A 20,601-nucleotide genomic window follows, 5' to 3' on the forward strand; every position below is an offset into this window, starting at 1 on the left:
GGCCTAACAGCACATTCAACACTCTCCCCTTTCGAACTACTACTGTAGAGGTTACCAAACTCTTCTCAGATGCCCACCTAAGCAACTGTCCTCTGGATCCTGTTCCCTCACAATCACTACTGTCACCCTCTTATTCTATCCTATGCTCCCTCACTCACATCTTCAATCTCTCCCTCTCTAGTGGCACCTTCCCCTCCCCTCTAAAACATGCGCAGATCACTCCCTTACTTAAAAAGCCCTCACTGGACGCCACCAATCTGAACAACTTAAGACCCATCTCATTGCTCCCATTAACCTCTAAACTTATAGAACGCTTAGTCTATAACTTTCTTAGCTTCTACCTAACCTTCTTGGCCCTATACAGTCTGGCTTTTGCTCGCAGCACTCCACAGAAACGGACTTACTAAAACTCACTAATGATTTACTAACTGCTAAACCCAACAGCCAGTACTCCATACTCCTACTACCTGACCTCGCTGTGGCCTTTGATATTGCTGACCACCTGATCCTTCTTAATAAACTCGATACCCTTGGCCTCCAACAGTCTGCTCTATCCTGATTCCCCTCCTACCTATAACAGCGCTCCTTCAGTGGTACCTACAACTCAGTCTCCTTCTCTCAATTACCCCTTTCTGTGGGGTTTTCCCAAGGCTCTGTTCTTGGACCCCTTGTTTTCTCTATCTACACCTCCTCCTTTTGTCATTTGATAACTGCCCACGCCTTCCAATACCATCTCTACGCGGATGACACCCAAACCTATCTGTCTACTCCTCATTTCACTCCTTCAGTCTTCTCTCGCATTACTAACCTGCTAACGGGCATATCAGCATGGATATTACACCACTTCCTCAAACTTAATCTTTCTAAAGCCGAGCTGGTAATACCCCCCCCCCCCCCCCCCCACACACCCCCTACCCCCCTCCATGGATTTTCCATCAAAATCAATAATCCAACCATCAATAACTCCCCTCCTGCCAGGGTACAAGATTTAATCCTAGACTCTGACCTGTCCTCACAGCCCCAAATCCAATCGTTGTCAAAAGCTTGTAGACTTCAGCTCCGTAACATCTCTAAAATCTCTTTATCACCAATGAAACCACCAAGCTCCTCATTCACTCCCTTGTTATCTCTCGCCTTGGCTATTGTAACTCCCTTCTCATAGGCCTGCCTCTCCATAGGCTAGCCCCTCTTCAGTCCATCATGAATGTTGCTGCCAGACTCATCTACCTTACCAACTGCTCATTGTCTGCCACCCCTCTCCGTCAATCCCTACACTGGCCTCCATTCAGTGTCCTCCACCAATCCCTACACTGGCCTCCATTCAGTGTCCTCCACCAATCCCTACACTGGCCTCCATTCAGTGTCCTCCACCAATCCCTACACTGGCCTCCATTCAGTGTCCTCCACCAATCCCTACACTGGCCTCCATTCAGTGTCCTCCACCAATCCTTACACTGGCCTCCATTCAGTGTCCTCCACCAATCCCTACACTGGCCTCCATTCAGTGTCCTCCACCAATCCCTACACTGGCCTCCGTTCAGTGTCCGCCAGTGTCCGCCACCCCTCCCTGTCAATTCCTCCACTGGCCTCCATTCAGTGTCTGTCACCCCCCCTCCACAAATCCCTACACTGGCTCCCGATCGCCCAACAAACTAAATTAAGAATACTTACCACAACACACAAAGCCATTCACAACTCTGCCCCAAGCTTCATCACCAGTCTCCAAATATCACCCAAACCGTCCTCCCTGCTCCTCTCAAGACCTTCTACTCTCAAGCTCCCTTGTCTTCTCATCCCATGCTCGTCTCCAGGACTTCTCCAGAGCCTCACCCATCCTCTGGAACTTGCTACCTCAACCTGACTGGCTATCTCCTACTCTAGCTGCCTTCAGACAATCCCTGAAAACTCATCTCTTCAGAGAAGCCTATCATGGCTCCAACTAATCTTTTACCACTTCCATCAGCTCATTGCCACAGTTATAACCTTTTGTACCACCTGCCCCACCATTCTAGCTTGTAAGCTCTTCTGAGCAGACCCTCTTAATCCTCTTGTATCGTATTGTATCTGTATCATCTCCCTTTTATATTGTAAAGTGCTGTGTAAACTGTAGGCGCTATATAAATTCTGTATAATAATAATAATAATAATAATATTTATCTGCACGTTCTTTGCAGTGTGGGTTCAGTAAGTCCAGCACAATATGTCCAAAATTACTGAAATCTGGACTTCTGTGGACAGTATAATTTTAGAACGTTCTTCTGGATCTCTTTGGTTTTTATTCCATATATTGTTGGGTTGAGCATCAGAGGAATTATCAGGTATAGGATAGACAGGATAATTTGGGTGGAAGAAGCTGTGTGCCCCCCAAACCTTTGAGTGACAGAGGAGAAAAGTGCCGGGACGTAAGACAGAAGAATGACACAAACATGGCTGACGCACGTATTCCCGACTTTGTGTCTGGCCTCTCGGGATGGGAGGTTGAAGACAGCGGTGACAATCATTATATACGACACTGTAATGCCCATGATATCTACTCCAACTACAAGCAGAGTGACTGCTAACCCATACACAACGTTAATTCTGATTTTTGCACAGGACAGCTTAGCCACGGTCATGTGTTCACAATAAGTATGATTAATCACATGACTCCGGCAAAATGGCAACCTCTTGATCAGCAAAGGAAGTGGAAATACCAAAAGGGTTCCTCTCATGACCGCCAAGACTCCAATTTTTGCAATTAATGGGTTGGTCAAGATGGTGGAATATCTCAGTGGTTGGCATATGGCAACATAACGATCAAAGGCCATAGCCAAGACGACGGTGGAGGCCATGACGGCGCAGGAATGGATGAAGAACATCTGAACCAGGCAGCCCTCAAAGGAGATCTCTCGGAGGTTGAACCAGAAGATCAGGAGCATTTTGGGAAGGGCAGCACTGGATTGGACAAGGTCTGATAACAACAACATGGAAATTAAGAGGTACATGGGCTGGTGGAGGCTCTCCTCCTTTTTAATGGTAAGAAGCACACTAGTATTGGCCAACAAGCATATCAGGTACATGAAGAAGATTGGTAATGAAATCCAGACATGGACATCTTGCAGACCAGGAACTCCAATCAGGATGAAATAAGAGGAGCTCAGATTATCACCACCAGACGACATGACTCTATTGTGTGCTGGTCCAAGATGTCCTCTTCTAATGTTATCACTTTATGGATTTCTCTTCACCGAGAAAAAATTACTATTCTGCAGAAGGTAAATCAATCATGAAAAAAGAGGTTCACATGTATTAGTAATATTCTGGGTCTAAAAATAATCATCTCAGTTCTTCCATCAGTTTTTTTTTCCTAAATAATCCATTTTGTTGAAAGAAAAAATAATAAAATAATAATAAATAAATAATATACTGTATACATTATTATATAACAATAAAAAAAAAATCTAATTCATACAGTGCCTTGAAAAAGTATCATCCCCACAGCCAGGAGACACGAGAGCCATGAGGAGGACATGGACAACCGGTGATGGTCCCAGCCCCTCCATGGCTTCCTCTGCTTCTTCTCCCAGCCAACCTGACCTGTCTCCTGTCCTGATTGGCCGGTAGGAGAAGCTGGAAGACAATAACGAATATTAATTCTCTATTGTCCCAAGTTTTTCAAGCCAATTAGAGGCTGCTCCTGTTAGGGACTCGGGAAATGTGATTGGTAGTCAGGAGATAAAATGCATAATTTATGTAAAAGCCCAAAGATACTCCTTGGATTTTGGGCCTCTCAATGCGTCTAGGCTGTGAAAAAGTCTCACACATGTAATATCCCCAATGTATTGGGGTGTAATTGTAAGTATGTCTATGCCATGTGTGAGAATCAACAACTTTGTGAAAAATAAACACATTTTATTTAATTTCTTCATTTTCCAACAAATCGGGACAAACATTTACAACTTCAAAATACTCACCGTGCCTCTTACTAAATACCTCAGACTGTCTACTTTCCAAAAAGGAGTGATTTGGGGGGTATTTGTACTGCCCTGGTGTTTTAGAGCCTTAAGAAATTAGATGAATTTTCAGATATACAGTGCTTTGAAAAAGTATTCATACCCCTTGAAATGTCCCACATGTTGTCATGTTACAACCAAATGCGTAAATACATTTTTTTGGGATTTTATGTGATGGACCAACACAAAGTGTCACATAATTGTGAAGTGGAAGGAAAATGATAAATGATACAAATAAATCTGTGAAAAGTGTGGGGGAGGGGCATTTGTATGGCGCCCCCCGGAGTCAATACTTTGTAGAACCCCCTTTCTCTACAAGTCTTTTTGGGGGTGTCTCTACCAGCTTTGCCCATCTAGAGAGGACATTTCTGCCCATTCTTCTTCTCTGTAAAATATCTCAAGCTCTGTCAGATTGGATGGAGAGCGTCTGTGATCAGCAATTTTCAAGTCTGGCCACAGATTCTCAATGGGATTTAGGTCTGGACTGTGACTGGGCCATTCTAACACATGAATATGCTTTGATGTAAACCATTCCATTGTAGCTCTGGCTGGATGTTTCGGGTCGTTGTCCTGCTGGAAGGTGACCCTCCGCCCCGGTCTCAAGTCTTTTGCCGACTCTAACAGGTTTTCTTCTAAGATTGTCCTGTATTTGTCTCCATCCATCTTCCCATCAACTCTGATCAACTTCCCTGTCCCTGCTGAAGAAAACCATCCCCACCACATGATGCTGCCACCACCATGTCTCACGGTGGGGATGGTGTGTTCAGGGGGATGGGCAGTGTTAGTTTCCCCCACACATAGCGTTTTGCTTTTAGGCCATAAAGTAGAATTTTGGTCTCCTCTGACCAGATCACCTTCTTCCACATGTTTGCTGCCCCCTCCCCCACATGGCTTCTCACAAACTACAAACAGGACTTCTTATGACTTTCTTTCTCCAATGTCTTTCTTCTTGTCACTCTTCCATAAAGGGCAGATTTGTGGAGAGACGACTAATAGTTGTCCTGTGGACAGATTCTCCCCCCTGAGCTGTGGATCTCTGCAGCTCTTCCAGAGTTACCATGGACCTCTTGGCTCTTCCCTGATGAATGCTCTCCTTGCTCGGCCCGGTCAGTTTAGGTGGACGGCCATGTCTTGGTAGGTTTGCGGTTGTGCCCATACTCTTTCCATTTTCTGATGATGGATTGAACAGAGCTCCGTGAGATGGTCAAAGCTTGGGAGATTTTATTATAACCCAACCCTGCTTTATACTTCTCCACAACTTCATCCCTGACCTGTCTGGTGTGTTCCTTGGCCTTCATGATGCTGTTTGTTCACTAAGGTTCTCCAACAAACCTATGAGGGCTTCACAGAACAGCTGCATTTATATTGAGATTACATGACACACAGGTGGACTCTATTTACTAATTAGGTGACTTCTGAAGGCAATTGGTTCCTCTAGATTTTAGTAGAGTTATCAGAGTAAAGGGGGCGCCATACAAATGCCCCCCCCACACACACACACACACACTTTTCATAGATTTATTTGTATCATTTATCATTTTCCTTCCACTTCACAATTATGTGACACTTTGTGTTGGTCCATCACATAACACATTTTTTTTTTTACTCATCTGTGAATTAAATTCAAAACTCAAAGCCCAGTCCTGCCAAATGCTGAGAAATCTTGAATTATTATTAGTTTTTTTTTTTTGTTCTTGTTTTTCAGCCATACAGCAACTAGATGTTTATCAAAACTTACCAATTTTTTTCTCCCGTTTTTAAGAATAAATAAGAAAAAATAAGTGAAGATATTTGGAATGTTTTAGTCATAGAAAATGTGTCACACATTAGAGAAACGAAAACTGCATTTTTGTATTATGTGTTCATTTCTCTGCCTATAATAAGACTTTTACAGTATTTAAGATATTAAAAAAAAAATAAAATAAAATAAAATAAAAAAAAAAGCCTGTTTGTATTTTTTTTTCTGTACATCAAAATTAATTAACATATTGAAAGGTAAAAAAAAATGAATATATAAAACAAAGTTACTAAATCACGTTCCCATCTATGATGAAAAAAAGACACAATGTGAAAATCATGTAAAGCGGCTGTAAAAGTATCATTGCTAAACAATTCTCTGCCTTTTACAAAAATATATTCAGGTTGGAAAAAATAAAGCAACCAAATAAAGTTTCAATTTTTGCTAAAAAAAAAAAAAAAAAAAAAAAAAGAAACATTGTTTTCCATGTAAAGTGGCCATAGAAGTATCTTTGCTAAACAATTTTCTGCCTTTTATAAAAATATATTCAGGTTGTGAAAAAAGTTACCAAATAAAGTTTATATTTTTGCTACAAAAAAAGAAACATTGTTTTCCATGTAAAGTGGCCACAGAAGTATCATTTCTAATACTGGTACATAGGAGATGATCAGAATGTAGTCCGGTCAGGAAGACTCGGCCTTACTAGACGCTGTCTGTGATTATAAAGACTTGTGGGATCTTCTGGGGACCCGCATGGTGATCAGATCATCTCATTATAATTAGGATGTGGATCCCATAAGAGTCACATAGACAGGCTGGGGAGATCCGCCCTTCACCGGGAGGTTTCCTTTCCTTCCTATGTGTTCCTTCCACACAGAATTCTATATTTTCTCTCCTTATGATCACAACTCATACAATTATTTCATCAGACCGGACAAAGGACCTCCAATATTTTGGTAGAGAGGATTAATTCCAGGACACTTCCACTGAGGAACCTCAAGATCCCAAACCATGAAATCTATGTAGACAATGGGGGGGTCACTGGTATGACACCAATAAACCAGCTGAATAGGAATGAGCCCGCAGTTTGAGACGAATGTAAGTCAGACTCGAACATCGGGTGTTCGTTTTCTCACAAACTAGCTGAACATATGGGGCATTTGAGTGTCGCGAAACGCCTCATAACGCACTGCGAGATCGCAGAGCATTGACGTCTAATGATTGGTCAAACATGCACCTGACCTACATGCGTTGGCCAAACACAGTGCGCTCTGCTGAGAGAGACATGATTGGCCAAAGACAGGGTGCCTTTGGCCAATCATGGTTCAGGGGGACTGAGTCCATGCCCCGCACTATATAAGGCTGCTTCCAACGGTGGCTGTGTGTAGTGTTGGCGTGGACAGAGAGAGAGAGAGAGATTGAGCTAAATTCGGCAGGCAGGTTATTTAGTGCCAGCAGTGTATTTCATATATATACAGTCTAGTAAATATATATATATATATATATATATATATATATATATATATATATATATATATATATATATATATATATATATATATTTATATTTACTAGGGTGTACTAGACTGTTTACTATGAAATACACCGCTGGCACTAAATAACCTGCCTGCCTGAGTGTGTGTGTATATATATATATATATATATATATATATATATATATAGATATATATATATATATATATATAAAGAAATAAATATATATATATATATATATATATATACATATAAATAATATATATATATATATATTTTATATATTGATATATATATATATATATATATATAAATATACACATATATATATATATATATATATATATATATATATATATATATATATATATATATATATGTATGTATGTATGTATGTATGTATATATATATATATATATATATATATATATATGTATATTTATATATATATATATATATATATATATATATATATATATATATATTTATTTCTTTATATATATATATATATATATATATATATATATATATATATATATATATACACACACACACTCAGGCAGGCAGGTTATTTAGTGCCGGCGGTGTATTTCATAGTAAACAGTCTAGTACACCCTGTATGTATGTATATATATATATATATATATATATATATATATATATATATATATATATATATATATATATATATATATACACACACTCTACATTTAATTTAGACTATATATTCAGTGTATACTCTATATTCAGTCAATGCAGGGAGTGTAGCGTATATATCACAGAGTATTGAAGTGTTTAGGGGAAAGCCGGTTCAATATTTTTTTTTTTAAATGCCATCGGGGTCCCCCCTCAAATCCATATCAAATCCTTATCCGAGCATGCAACCTGGAAGGTCAGGATGGGGGGTATGATCGAGTGCCCCCTCCCTCCTGAACTATACTAGGTCACATGTCCTCGACATGAGGAGGGTGCGTTGGGGTCCACAAATGTGAGTTGGAGGATGACATGGGAAGGACACCAATCCTTTAAATGGCATGCTTGGGAGATGCCTTCAAACTGTATGTGGGATTACAGAACGGTACGATTTTCACTGATAGCGTCAGTAAACCCTCCTATCGTTTTCAGTCAAGGAAGCCGCCATCTTGGCCTCTAATGATTCTTCAACTGCCATAATGCTGCACATGTGATCAGTTATGACACCAGCCATTGGATGATTTGAAAGTTTCGTTGGGATGGTGTGAAAGTTAGCATTTCCAGCATGCCGGGAATGTAAGTGTTTTTTTAAACTGGGTTTACTCCCGCTTTAAGATTCAGTGTGGTGAATTCTGTCAGCATAATCTTGGCAGTGCTGGATTTATACCTGGGGGGGTGACCTGGGGCATTTCAATTTCTGGGGCCCCTCAACAGAGAAATGAAAGACAAATAAAAAAATGTTTACTGAAATTAAAGATGAACCACATTTATTATAAAAAAAATAATAAATACAGTAAGTTAGGTTCTGAAGAAGACACTTGTCTGTTTTTTTTCCTCTCAATCTTATTGGCTGTGAGAAGCCACATTACACAGATAATTGGAACCGGCGAGTCGTAGGTCACAGATCTCCATCACACTACAATACTTACAAAAACCTCTTCCTTCCTACACTCATCTGGAGGACACGGCTCTCAGCAGCCAGTCGGCCCAGAGCACTTAGTCCTTCATGGGTCATCGTGGTTCTCAGATAATTCTTTATCAGTGCCAATTTGCTGAACGACCTTTCTCCCAAACAACTAGTGACCATCATGGCAAATATAGTCTATATAAGGTGGGGGAAAGAGCTGTGCCAGAATAAAGTCATGAATAAGCCCAACCGTTGGATCATAAGCAATGCAACAATTTATTCCATAATTAACAAATTGAAGAACTGGCCAAACAGTGAATGCAGGATCAGGTTTTCTTAGGATCTAATGTACCTGAGCATAGAGTGAGATGAACAGCAGGGAAGCTCCTGTGGTAAATGAAATTCCTGGGCAAAAAGAAGGTGCAGCCAGGAAGAACCCAGAAGTGTTCCTTATGGAGTATTGCCACCTGGTGACTAGGCGTCTGCCTAGTTCGCCTAGTGGTAGCACCGTCCCTGCCTGGTGCCCCTTACCTGATGCACTTGATCCTTAGGGTACAGATCTTTACAGACACTGAGCTGGCCTCGAGGCTGACTTTCAGTATTTATGACCCAGTCCAGGTTCTCTAAATACCGCACTATGCAGGTTAGCAGTGGCGTAACTAAAACCTTCACGGTCCCGATGCAAGAAACCATGAAGGGCCCCCCTGAACCCCAGCCAGGGCCCTTCCCTCTGAGTCCAGCGGTGGAACTCCAGGGCGTGGTCACAGGTATGACCTTTGTGAGCCCTGTAGTTCCAGCACTGGAATCAGTAGTTTTTTTTTATTATTTTATTGTTTATTTTTAGGTGCCCCATTGGGGGACTGTCCCTAGGCAGGATGGGGTCCCCGTCCCCAGAAGAGATGAGGTCCTTTTCTCCAGGGCAGATAAAGTTACCACCCCCAGGTGAGAAGGGGTCCCCGTCCCCAGGGGAGGTGGGGGTCCCTATCCCCACGTGAGAAGGGGTCCCTGCCCCCAGGGGGAGATGGAGGGGGTATGTAATGGTGTGTGGGGGATGGGGTCGTCTCACTCACTATGACCAAGCTGCAGGCCGCTCACTCATCCATGTTGGCCTGGGCTCCATCCAGTGTGCTGGACGGGTGATCAGCATATCTCCCAGAAAGACCTTTCATCATCTCTGTATGACGGGGGAGGGGGGGCTGGCAGACAAGCCTGCAGTGTCCTCCAGGGGGCTCTCCTAGGGCTGAACTGCATCTGTGTGCTTAAAGTTTGTTTACCCGGAAGAAGTATGCAGTGCAGGCCAGATTCGGGGGGAGCGGGACTCTGGCTGGGGAAAACAGACATCGGACTGAGCGGCAATGCATGGAGCAGGAGAGGGGTACTCTGAGGAGCCGGCCGAGGACACAGGTCATGCGGGGAATGCATAACTGAAGAGCAGCCAGTGCGATAGTGGAGCATGGAGCTCTGCTAGTCATCCTCCACCTCCAGCCACCCGTGTGCATGGTGCACTGGTACCCCTAGCTGCCTATGCTGCTGCCGGCCATATGTAGAGGGGGTTGCATGGGCCCCCTGCATCACAGGGCCCGGTTGCGGTCGCGACTGCTGCACCCCCTATAGTTACTCCCCTGCAGGTTAGGCTTTGTTCTAGGGCCTGCAGTGAGTGATCTCTGAGCAGGAGGTTGTCCAAGTACCCGAGCGCCAAGGTTCCCTGGGCCCTTAAAAAACCCAGTATTGGTGCTAGCACCTTTGCAAACACCCAGGGTGCTGTGGTAAGTCTGAAGGACAGCGCCCCAAACTGGAAATGACATTCCTCTACTGCTAACCGCAGGAACCTCTGATGATGTTGAATGATGGGTACATGTAAATACCCATCTCTGATATCGATGGAGGCTAGAAAGTCTCTCATCTGGAGTGAGGCTACTACCAAGCAGACTTAATCCATCCAAAAGGACTGGATTGATAGATACGGGTTCAGGGATCTTAGATCCAAAATGGGTCTTCTGTCCCCATTTGGTTTTAGAACCGTAAACAGGTTTGAATAAAACCCAGCGCCCTTTTTGGATACAGGGACCTGTATAATCACTCCATGATGCACTAAATGATCTAGTGTCTGAAACAATAAGTCTCTTTTTGGAGGATCCAAAGGAACACTGGATCTTAGAAACCACTGAGGAGGAAACCCCCGCAATTCTAGATTGTAAACGCAGGATACTGTCGAGGTGACCAACTCGTTCTGAACCGCTGCTCTCCAAATGTCCACAAAGTGACGCAGCCTTCCCCCCACCCGATAGAGTGGGGACATCCCCTCAAAAGGAGGACTTGGTGCCGGATTTAGAAGAGTTTTGGACCCAGAGTTATTTCTGGCCCTGCTAGCTCTAGCACCCTGTTGGTGGCGGAACTTCCTTGGGGCTGAGACTCCTGAGGAAGCGGTCCCTGAGGTTTTAAACGAGGGACACCTGGTCTTTCTCTTCACTGGAAGCAGAGAGCTCTTCCCTCTGGAAATTTTTGGGATATTTTTGTCCAAATCATCACCAAACAAGCCTTCCCCATGGAAGGGGAACCCTGCCAACAACTTCTTTCAAGGAAGCTCGGCTGACCAGTTCTTAAGCCACACAAGTCTGCACATGTATACAGAGAGGAGAGCCAGTTGAGAGCTCCTTCAAGGCATCTACAGCAAAACACAATGCTCGAGGTATATCGGGCCTATTTTTAGCAAGATCCCCCTCTTGGTTAGGCCTATAAGGCCGCCTGACCTAATCCTATAGGGACTGGCAGATTCCTATTGCTGCAACAGCTGGCTGAATAGCTGAACAAGCCAAAAAAGTAAGCCCTTAATAGTGACTCCAGTTTCTTGTCAACAGGGTCATTAAGGCCCTGTGCGTAATCTACCAGACATGTTAAGTTCCTGTTTAAAGCGGGAGTCCACCGGGAGTTCCGCCGTTTTTTTTTTTTTTAAAGCCAGCAGCTACAAATACTGCAGCTGCTGACTTTTAAAATAAGGACACTTACCCGCCCAGAGTGCCCGCGATGTCAGCACCCGAAGCCGATCTCTCGTTCGTCTCTCGGGTGCTGCCGCCGCCATCTTGGGAATGGGAATCAGGAAGTAGAGCCTTTCGGCTTCATTTCCCGGTTCCCTACTGCGCATGCGCGAGTCGCGCTGCGCAATAAGGATGGTCCCCGCTGTCTCTGGGATCCGTGTGTTTCCCAGCAGGCAGCGGGGGACTTTCGGAAAGGGGCGTAGATTCTGCGGAAAGGGGCGTACCTTCTGCAGAATCTACGCCGGAAGTGGGTGCAGATACCTGTACTGTACAGGTACCTGCACCCCCCTCCCCCCTGAAAGGTGCCAATTGTGGCGCCGGAGGGGGGGAGGGTTCCAATGAGCGGAAGCTCCACTTTAGGGTGGACCTCCGCTTTAAGGAAGAGACTGCCGCATCTACGGCTGGCATGCTCCATTTCTTAACAAACATTTCCTCCATGGGATATAAAAGGGAAACCTTTTAGGAGGAACGAAAATCCTGTCAGGATGTTCCCAATCAGCGTACACCACCTGCTCCAACAGGGGGTGCAAGGGGGAAACCTGTGCAGCCTGAGGAGGCCTCAAGGACCCCAAAGAGGACCAGGGAGGCTCAGAAACCTCTGCAGGCGGTAACTTAAAGGCAGAACAAACCATCTCGGTAAGAGTCTGGACTCTCTGACTGAGAGGCTGATACCAACTGGGCATCTTCTGGGCCAGATTCCTCAGAAGCAGACTCATTTGCCGGGCCCTCCACAGAATCCTTAGTATTAAGCTCTTGCCCTTCATCAATCCATTCCTTCTCCAAGTTAGGAGGATCAGGGGACGGGGATCTGTATCATTTCCTGCCACCCTGAAAGATGGAGGCAATCATGCAGGCAATCCTGTACTCTTACCCGGCTAGAGCTGAGGACAGATCATCCCTAGTGATAAAGGCTGAAGCAGCAGCATTGACCGTAGGCACAATACCAGACAGGCGCAGCGGCTCAGATTGCCCGGAAGCCTCTGGTCTCTCAACACTAGGGTTACGACTAGGCTCCTCAGGAACTACTGATGACGTAGGTGTGCCTTTCCCTGTACTGTTAGCCCCATTCCTCTTTTTTGAAGACATTGCAGCCACAAAAAAGGAGTACCTGGGGTTAGTATTTACACCACCCCAGAAGGGGGGCCCTTTAATGGGGCTCACCAAGCCCCTATGCAACAATCCTGCTAAACACCTTAGCCTGCCAACCAACACCTGGTGACTCACGTGACCCAGGTAAGGAGGAATAAACTGCTTACGTGAACTGGTTCAGGGCCTGCTCTGTGACCCACAGCTGTCCCCTGGAAGCGCTGCATGTCAGCCACCTTCTGCTTAAATAAGATGGCTGTGCACTGGGATGCTCTGCCCATGTGTGCATGTGCACGTGGTCACGACGGACATGAGCAGCTGTGTACGCATAAGAGGTCTTACATGCGCCATGGAGAATTCAGGTGCGCCATACATAGTGCTAAAGCGCATGGCTCCGCACGCGCACAACGTTCTGTCACTGCAAAGCCACACGTGCCATGGCCGACCAGCACAGCTGTGAACTCTGTGAACCATCATGCGCAATGGCTGGATCCATCCATAAGAAAGGCAGCCAATGTCACGGAAACCATCCATAAGAAAGGCAGCCAAGACAGCAAGAAAAGGTATTCCTACCCAAACACCAGCAGCTAGTCCAAGCTCCCCCTAGGGTCACCACCACATCGGTGTCCAGCCACAGGATACCTTGGAAACTAAGAGCCAAATCTTCACCCATTACGGCGGGTTCCGTCACTTGAGGACATTCAAGGACTGGGTACCCTTTTCATGTTTTATTGTCCACTCCCTTGGACCTGTATACAGCACCCTATAGGAATGCCTTAGCTTTGTAGTGTCCAGGATTACACTATGCAGCGTCCAGCGCCAGAAGGTTGCTTTACAGGCAAAACCTTGCAGGATCCTTCTTTGCGAGGCTTGGGTACCATATATCTAAGCATATAAGCTTTTCTCAAATGGATCCGATCGGTCAATCCCTTGATACATTTAAGAGCCAGCTTTGGGACTCAAGACCTCTAGCTCGAGAGAGCTCAACAAACATGCCCATCCACCTTGCAGACACTGGTAAAAAACAGATGGACTTCTTGTATGGGAGGGGTTATATAGGGGCAGACTTCCTGTCCAAGGCCTTTGGTCTACCAGTGTCCATTCACCTAAAGATGGCGTATAACCCAGTAAGTAAGGAGCATTGATATCTTGGAAGGTTTCATGTTATATAACCTTTTATTCCATTCTGGCTGAGAGGTGCCAACTAACCAGTTCCAGCCGCTTGCTTTGTGCACTGGTGGGCATTCATGTTGGAACAGGAAGGGGTCAACCAACAAACTGTTCCCCCAAAGTTGGGAGCATGAAATTGTCCAAAATGTCTTGGTATGCTGACTCCTTAAGTGTTCCCTTCACTGGAACTAAGGAGCCAAGCCCAACCCCTGAAAAACAACCCCCCCCACACCATAATCCCCCCCCCCCCACACCATAATCCTCCCCTCCACCAAATGATTTGGACCAGTGCACAAAGCAAGGTCCATAAAGACATGGATGAGCGAGTTTGGGGTGGAGGAACTTGACTGGCTTGCACAGAGTCCTGACCTCAACCCGATAGAACAGCTTTGGGATAAATTAGAGCAGAGACCGCAAGCCAGGCCTTTTTGTCCAACATCAGTGCCTGACCTCACAAATGCTCTTCTGGAAGAATGGTCAAGCTTTCCCATAGACACCCTCCTAAACCTTGTGGACGGCCTTCCCAGAAGAGGTGAAGCTGTTATACCTACAAAGGGTGGGCCAACTCAATACTGAACCCTACAGACTAAGCCCTTGTACACACGGTCGGAGATTCCGACAACCAAATCCATCGGATTTTGTCTGACGGATTTTGTCCGAAACTGTTGTATACACACAGTCAGGCTAGTAGCCAATAGCTTTAATGTAGGAATTTGATCTGAGCATGCGTGGCACTTTGTCCGATCGGAATTCTCTACACATGATCGGAGTATGTCCGATCGGAGCATTTTGTCTGAAAATTTTACCAACAAGTTGGAAAACTTGGTCCGTCGGATACTCCGATGGAAACAGTCCGATGGAGACCACACACAGTCGGAATATCCGACAAAACGGTCCGATCGGACACATTCCGTCGGAATCTCCGACCGTGTGTACAAGGGCTTAGACTGGGATGTCATTAAAGGTCATGTTTGTGTAAAAGCAGGTGTCCCAATACTTTTGGCAATATAGTGTGTATATATCCCATATTTTGTGGACTCTATAACCTTCCTACAGACTAAATAATATACACTGATTTGGGTTATTTACACCAAAGAAATGGAGCAGAATACGTTTTGGCCTCAATTTATGAAGAAAGATTCTTTATTTGCAAAATTTTATAACAGAAATTAAGAAAAAAACTTTTTTTTTTTTCTCAAAATATTCAGTCATTTTTCATTTATTTAGCAGGAAAAAAAAAAAAACAGCAATAATTAAATACCACCAAAAGAAAGCTCTATTTGTGTAATAAAAATGATTAAAAAAACGACGTCATATGGGTTCCGCGTTACATGGCCGCGTAATTGTCATTCAAACAAAGTGCGAGAGCGCTGAAAGCTGTAAATTGCCCTGGGCAGGAAGGGGGAGGGGAGACCAGCAAATCCAACCAGTAAAAATTATGGATCTTGAAAACCTCTTAGCAAAAATCCAAAAGGCATATTTCCTTCCTCTTGTATTCGGGGGTTGGGTTGTCCAACAAGAACGGTAGACCTTTCAGACCATGTCATCTGAAAAGGAGGCCCTTTTTCTTTTTTGGTAGAATCGATATAACCACATACCTGAGACTATTGATAATGTATAGATCATGGAGGCAACATTACCGTCACTGACATACTTCCTCCTCAAATCTTTAATATTAGAACCATTAGTAACTAATCAGGAAAAAGTCATCGTTCCGACTCCGTCAATGGAAGGTTTTTGGTTGATAGAATTATCTGCCTGTGACTGTTGTTTCCAATGTGGGTTCAAAAAGTTCAGAAAAAATATCTTAACAATTACTGAAATCTGGACTTTTGTGGACGGTATAATTTTAAAACATTTCTTTAGATCTCTTTGGTTTTTACTCCATATATTATTGGGTTGAGCATTGGAGGAATGACCAGGTACAGGCTAGATATGATAATTTGGGTGGAAGAAGCGTTGTGCCCCCCAACCCTTTGAATGAAAAAGGAGAAAAGTGCCGGGATGTAAGCCAATGGAATGACACAAACGTGGCTGACGCACGTACTGCCGACTTTGTGCCTGGCCTCTCGGGATGGGAGGTTGATGACGACGGTTACGATCATTAGGTATGACACTGTGATGCCTATGAAATCTACTCCAACTACGAGCAGAGCGACTACTAACCCCGTACACGATATTAACTCTGATGTCTGCACAGGCCAGCTTAGCCACGGCCATGTGTTCACAATAGGCTTGTGCAATTCGTTTCGTAACGAATCGAAATTCAGCCGAATTTTGATGCATCCGAATGTCTGAATAAAAAAATAACGAATAACAACGAATACGAAAGAAATATAACGAATAAATTCGAATGAATTTGAAAGAATTCGGTAATTCTTTAAAGATCTACTGAAACAAAAGGTCAGCTCAAAGTAAATCTTATAGTCCAATAGATATAGGCAACATGTCAAGTACTTTTCTGCAGCAGAGAATGACATTTTACGACCCAAATTTGAGGCCACATATCTCGGGGTCACTTATAGCTAGAAACCCCAAATTTGGTATGCAACACACAATAGTACTAGCACTACTACTACTAGCACTACAACATATCCAAATTTGGAGTTTATAGCACTAAGTGACCCCGAGATACGTGGCCCTAAAGTCGGGTCACAAAATATTTTCGAATGCGAAATAATATCGAATGCAGTTGAAATAATTTCGAATGCAGTTGAAATAATTTCGAATCATGTTGAAATCATTTCGAATGCAGTTGAAATAATTTCGAATCATGTTGAAATCATTTCGAATGCAGTTGGAATAATTTCGAATCATGTTGAAATCATTTTGAATGCGGTTGAAATAATATCGAATGCAGTTGAAATAATTTCGAATGCAGTTGGAATAATTTCGAATCATGTTGAAATCATTTTGAATGCAGTTGAAATCATTTCGAATGCGGTTGAAATAATATCTAATCATGTTGAAATCATTTCGAATGCAGTTGGAATAATTTCGAATCTTGTTGAAATCATTTTGAATGCGGTTGAAATAATATCGAATCTTGTTGAAATCATTTTGAATGCGGTTGAAATAATATCGAATCTTGTTGAAATCATTTTGAATGCAGTTGAAATAATTTTGAATGCGGTTGAAATCATTTCGAATGCAGTTGAAATAATTTTGAATCATGTTGAAATCATTTTGAATGCGGTTGAAATAATATCGAATCTTGTTGAAATCATTTCGAATGCAGTTGAAATCATTTTGAATGCGGTTGAAATCATTTCGAATCTTGTTGAAATCATTTTGAATGCGGTTGAAATAATATCGAATCTTGTTGAAATCATTTTGAATGCGGTTGAAATAATATCGAATCTTGTTGAAATCATTTTGAATGCGGTTGAAATCATTTCGAATGCGGTTGAAATAATATCGAATCTTGTTGAAATCATTTCGAATGCGGTTGAAATAATATCGAATCTTGTTGAAATCATTTCGAATGCGGTTGAAATAATATCGAATCATGTTGAAATCATTTCGAATGCGGTTGAAATAATATCGAATCTTGTTGAAATCATTTCGAATGCAGTTGAAATAATTTTGAATCACGTTGAAATCATTTCGAATGCGGTTGAAATAATTTTGAATCATGTTGAAATCATTTCGAATGCGGTTGAAATAATATCGAATCTTGTTGAAATCATTTCGAATGCGGTTGAAATAATTTCGAATCATGTTGAAATCATTTCAAATGCGGTTGAAATAATTTCGAATTATGTTGAAATCATTTTGAATGCGGTTGAAATAATATCGAATCATGTTGAAATCATTTCGAATGCAGTTGAAATAATTTCGAATCTTGTTGAAATCATTTCGAATGCAGTTGAAATAATTTCGAATCATGTTGAAATCATTTTGAATGCGGTTGAAATAATATTGAATCTTGTTGAAATCATTTCGAATGCAGTTGAAATAATTTCGAATCATGTTGAAATCATTTCGAATGCAGTTGAAATAATTTCGAATCATGTTGAAATCATTTCGAATGCAGTTGAAATAATATCGAATCATGTTGAAATCATTTCGAATGCAGTTGAAATAATATCGAATCATGTTGAAATCATTTCGAATGCAGTTGAAATAATTTCGAATCATGTTGAAATCATTTTGAATGCGGTTGAAATAATTTCGAATCATGTTGAAATCATTTCGAATGCAGTTGAAATAATTTCGAATCATGTTGAAATCATTTTGAATGCGGTTGAAATAATATCGAATCATGTTGAAATCATTTCGAATGCAGTTGGAATAATTTCGAATCTTGTTGAAATCATTTCGAATGCGGTTGTAATAATTTCGAATCTTGTTGAAATCATTTCGAATGCAGTTGAAATAATTTCGAATCATGTTGAAATCATTTCGAATGCAGTTGTAATAATTTCGAATCATGTTGAAATCATTTCGAATGCAGTTGAAATAATTTCGAATCATGTTGAAATCATTTCGAATGCAGTTGTAATAATTTCAAATGCAGTTGAAATAATTTCGAATGCAGTTGAAATCATTTCGAATGCAGTTGTAATAATTTCGAATGCAGTTGAAATAATTTCGAATCATGTTGAAATCATTTTGAATGTGGTTGAAATCATTTAGAATCCGGTAGAAATATTTTTGAATGTGGCCGATTTTTCGAATTCGGTAGAAAACTAAACGAAATCCAAAAACGAATTTAAGGAAGTTAACGAATATAACTAAACTAAATTAATGAATTAACGAATTAAAACGAAACTAAACAAATTTTTTCCTTTTGCACATGTCTAATTCACAATAAGTATGCTCAATCACATGGCTCCGGCAAAATGGCAACCTTCTGACCAGGATTGGATGTGGAAATATCAGAAGAGTTCCTCTCATGACCACAAAGATTCCAATTTTTCCAATGAATGGGTTGGTCAAGATGGTGGAATATCTCAGAGGTTGGCATATGGCAACATAACGATCAAAGGCCATAGCCAAGACGACCGTGGAGGCCATGATGGAAGAGAAATGAATGAAGAACATCTGAATCAAGCAGCCCTCAAAGGAGATCTCTCGGAGGTTGAACCAGAAGAGCAGGAACATCTTGGGAAGGGCAGCACTGGACTGAACAAGGTCTATTAATAACAATATGCAAATGAAGAGGTACATGGGCTGGTGGAGGCTCTCCTCTCTTTTAATGGTAAACAGGAAACTATATTGGCCAACCAAGGTTATCAGGTACATGAAGAAGATCGGCAATGAAATCCAAACCTAGATATGTTCCAGCCCAGGAATTCCAATCAGGATGAAATAAGAGGAGCTCAGATTATCACCACCAGAGGTCATGACTTGAGCAGGTCCGAGACGTCTTCTAATGTTGCTCAGGGTGACAAAATCAGGTAACACTTTAGGGAATTCTCTTCACCGAGATTAAAATACTATCCTGTAGAAAACAAATCTCATGAAAAAGAGGTTCTACATATATTAGTAATATTATGGGCCTAAAAATAATCTATGATCTTAGTTCTTCTGTCTGTTTTTTTTCCTAATTAAAAATTAATTTATTATTAATTTATAATTAATTAATTTCCTAAAAATTTATTAATTTAATTGAAAAAAAAAATAAAAAATAAAATAACAAACAATGTATTGCAATGCCGGTGTTGCTAATATCTGTGCATTTATCTGAGCTGTCTTCATTCATGGTGGGAAAATATACTCCCTGGTGTTGGTATATGACCCATTCTGTATAAATTTCCTATGAATGATCCGATTTCCATCCACAGTCCAAACCACAAGCTGGAGAACGCTGTGACTGGATCAGTCATTCTTAAAACCCCCCGAATTTTCCCAACCTTACTATCAGGAAAATAGGTTGAGCATCCCTGTGCGCATGCACACGGGAACGGCGCTCTGGCGCACACTCGTGCGCAATAGAACTGCGCTGTGGCGCACGCACGTTCGCGGTTTCACCGAGCGGCGCGCGGGTGCGCACAAGCCCACGCATGGCGTGACCCTTTGCCGGCCTATAAAAGGAGCGCCAGCACCCAGAAAAATTGCTGGTTCGTCTTCAGCTAACCTGTGATTCCTGCTCCTTGTTCCTGTGATTTGCTTACCCGTGGTGACACGGCCTTCTCCTGAAGAGTCCCCCCCTGGGGTTTCTCCAGTTGCTGGGCCTCTCCCTTGGATGAGATGGCACCAGACCACCTTTGGATCAATAGGCCCTGAATTTCATTCAGGCCTGTCCCTGCAGTTGCACTGCCTTGGGCTATGCATGGCTCCGCACCCCAGGCCAGGAGGGCTACGGGGGCTGGTCAGGAGTACCAGAACCAAACAGACAGCAGAACAGAGCAGAACAGAACCCCGAAGCATGTGATGTCAATACCTTAACTACCACCTCACAGAATGCACAGCAGGAGAACACTCCCACTGGGCTGGTTCCGAAAGAAAGAACAGTGGCACTCAATACACCCAGCTAGACTG

The 20,601-nt window shown here is 42.6% G+C and overlaps 1 protein-coding gene and 1 pseudogene across 1 annotated transcript; both read right to left on the bottom strand.

The window, feature by feature from the left end:
* Positions 1-1,554: 1,554 nt before the first annotated feature.
* Positions 1,555-6,168, bottom strand: LOC143956820 (olfactory receptor 52N2-like). The gene is made up of 2 exons (XM_077466995.1): positions 6,021-6,168; positions 1,555-3,245 (listed from the first exon to the last, which is right to left on the bottom strand). Exon 2 carries the CDS (start codon positions 3,159-3,161, stop codon positions 2,211-2,213), a length of 951 nt encoding a protein of 316 aa, XP_077323121.1. The 5' UTR covers positions 3,162-3,245; positions 6,021-6,168; the 3' UTR covers positions 1,555-2,210.
* A 9,761-nt stretch (positions 6,169-15,929) lies between these two features.
* LOC143956718 (olfactory receptor 52N2-like) lies at positions 15,930-19,464 on the bottom strand (annotated as a pseudogene).
* Between the last annotated feature and the right edge of the window lie 1,137 nt (positions 19,465-20,601).

This window comes from Lithobates pipiens, unplaced genomic scaffold (genome assembly GCF_037356315.1).
Source record: "Lithobates pipiens isolate NorthernLeopardFrog02 unplaced genomic scaffold, aLitPip1_a1.2 Scaffold_41, whole genome shotgun sequence".
NCBI lineage: Eukaryota > Metazoa > Chordata > Amphibia > Anura > Ranidae > Lithobates > Lithobates pipiens.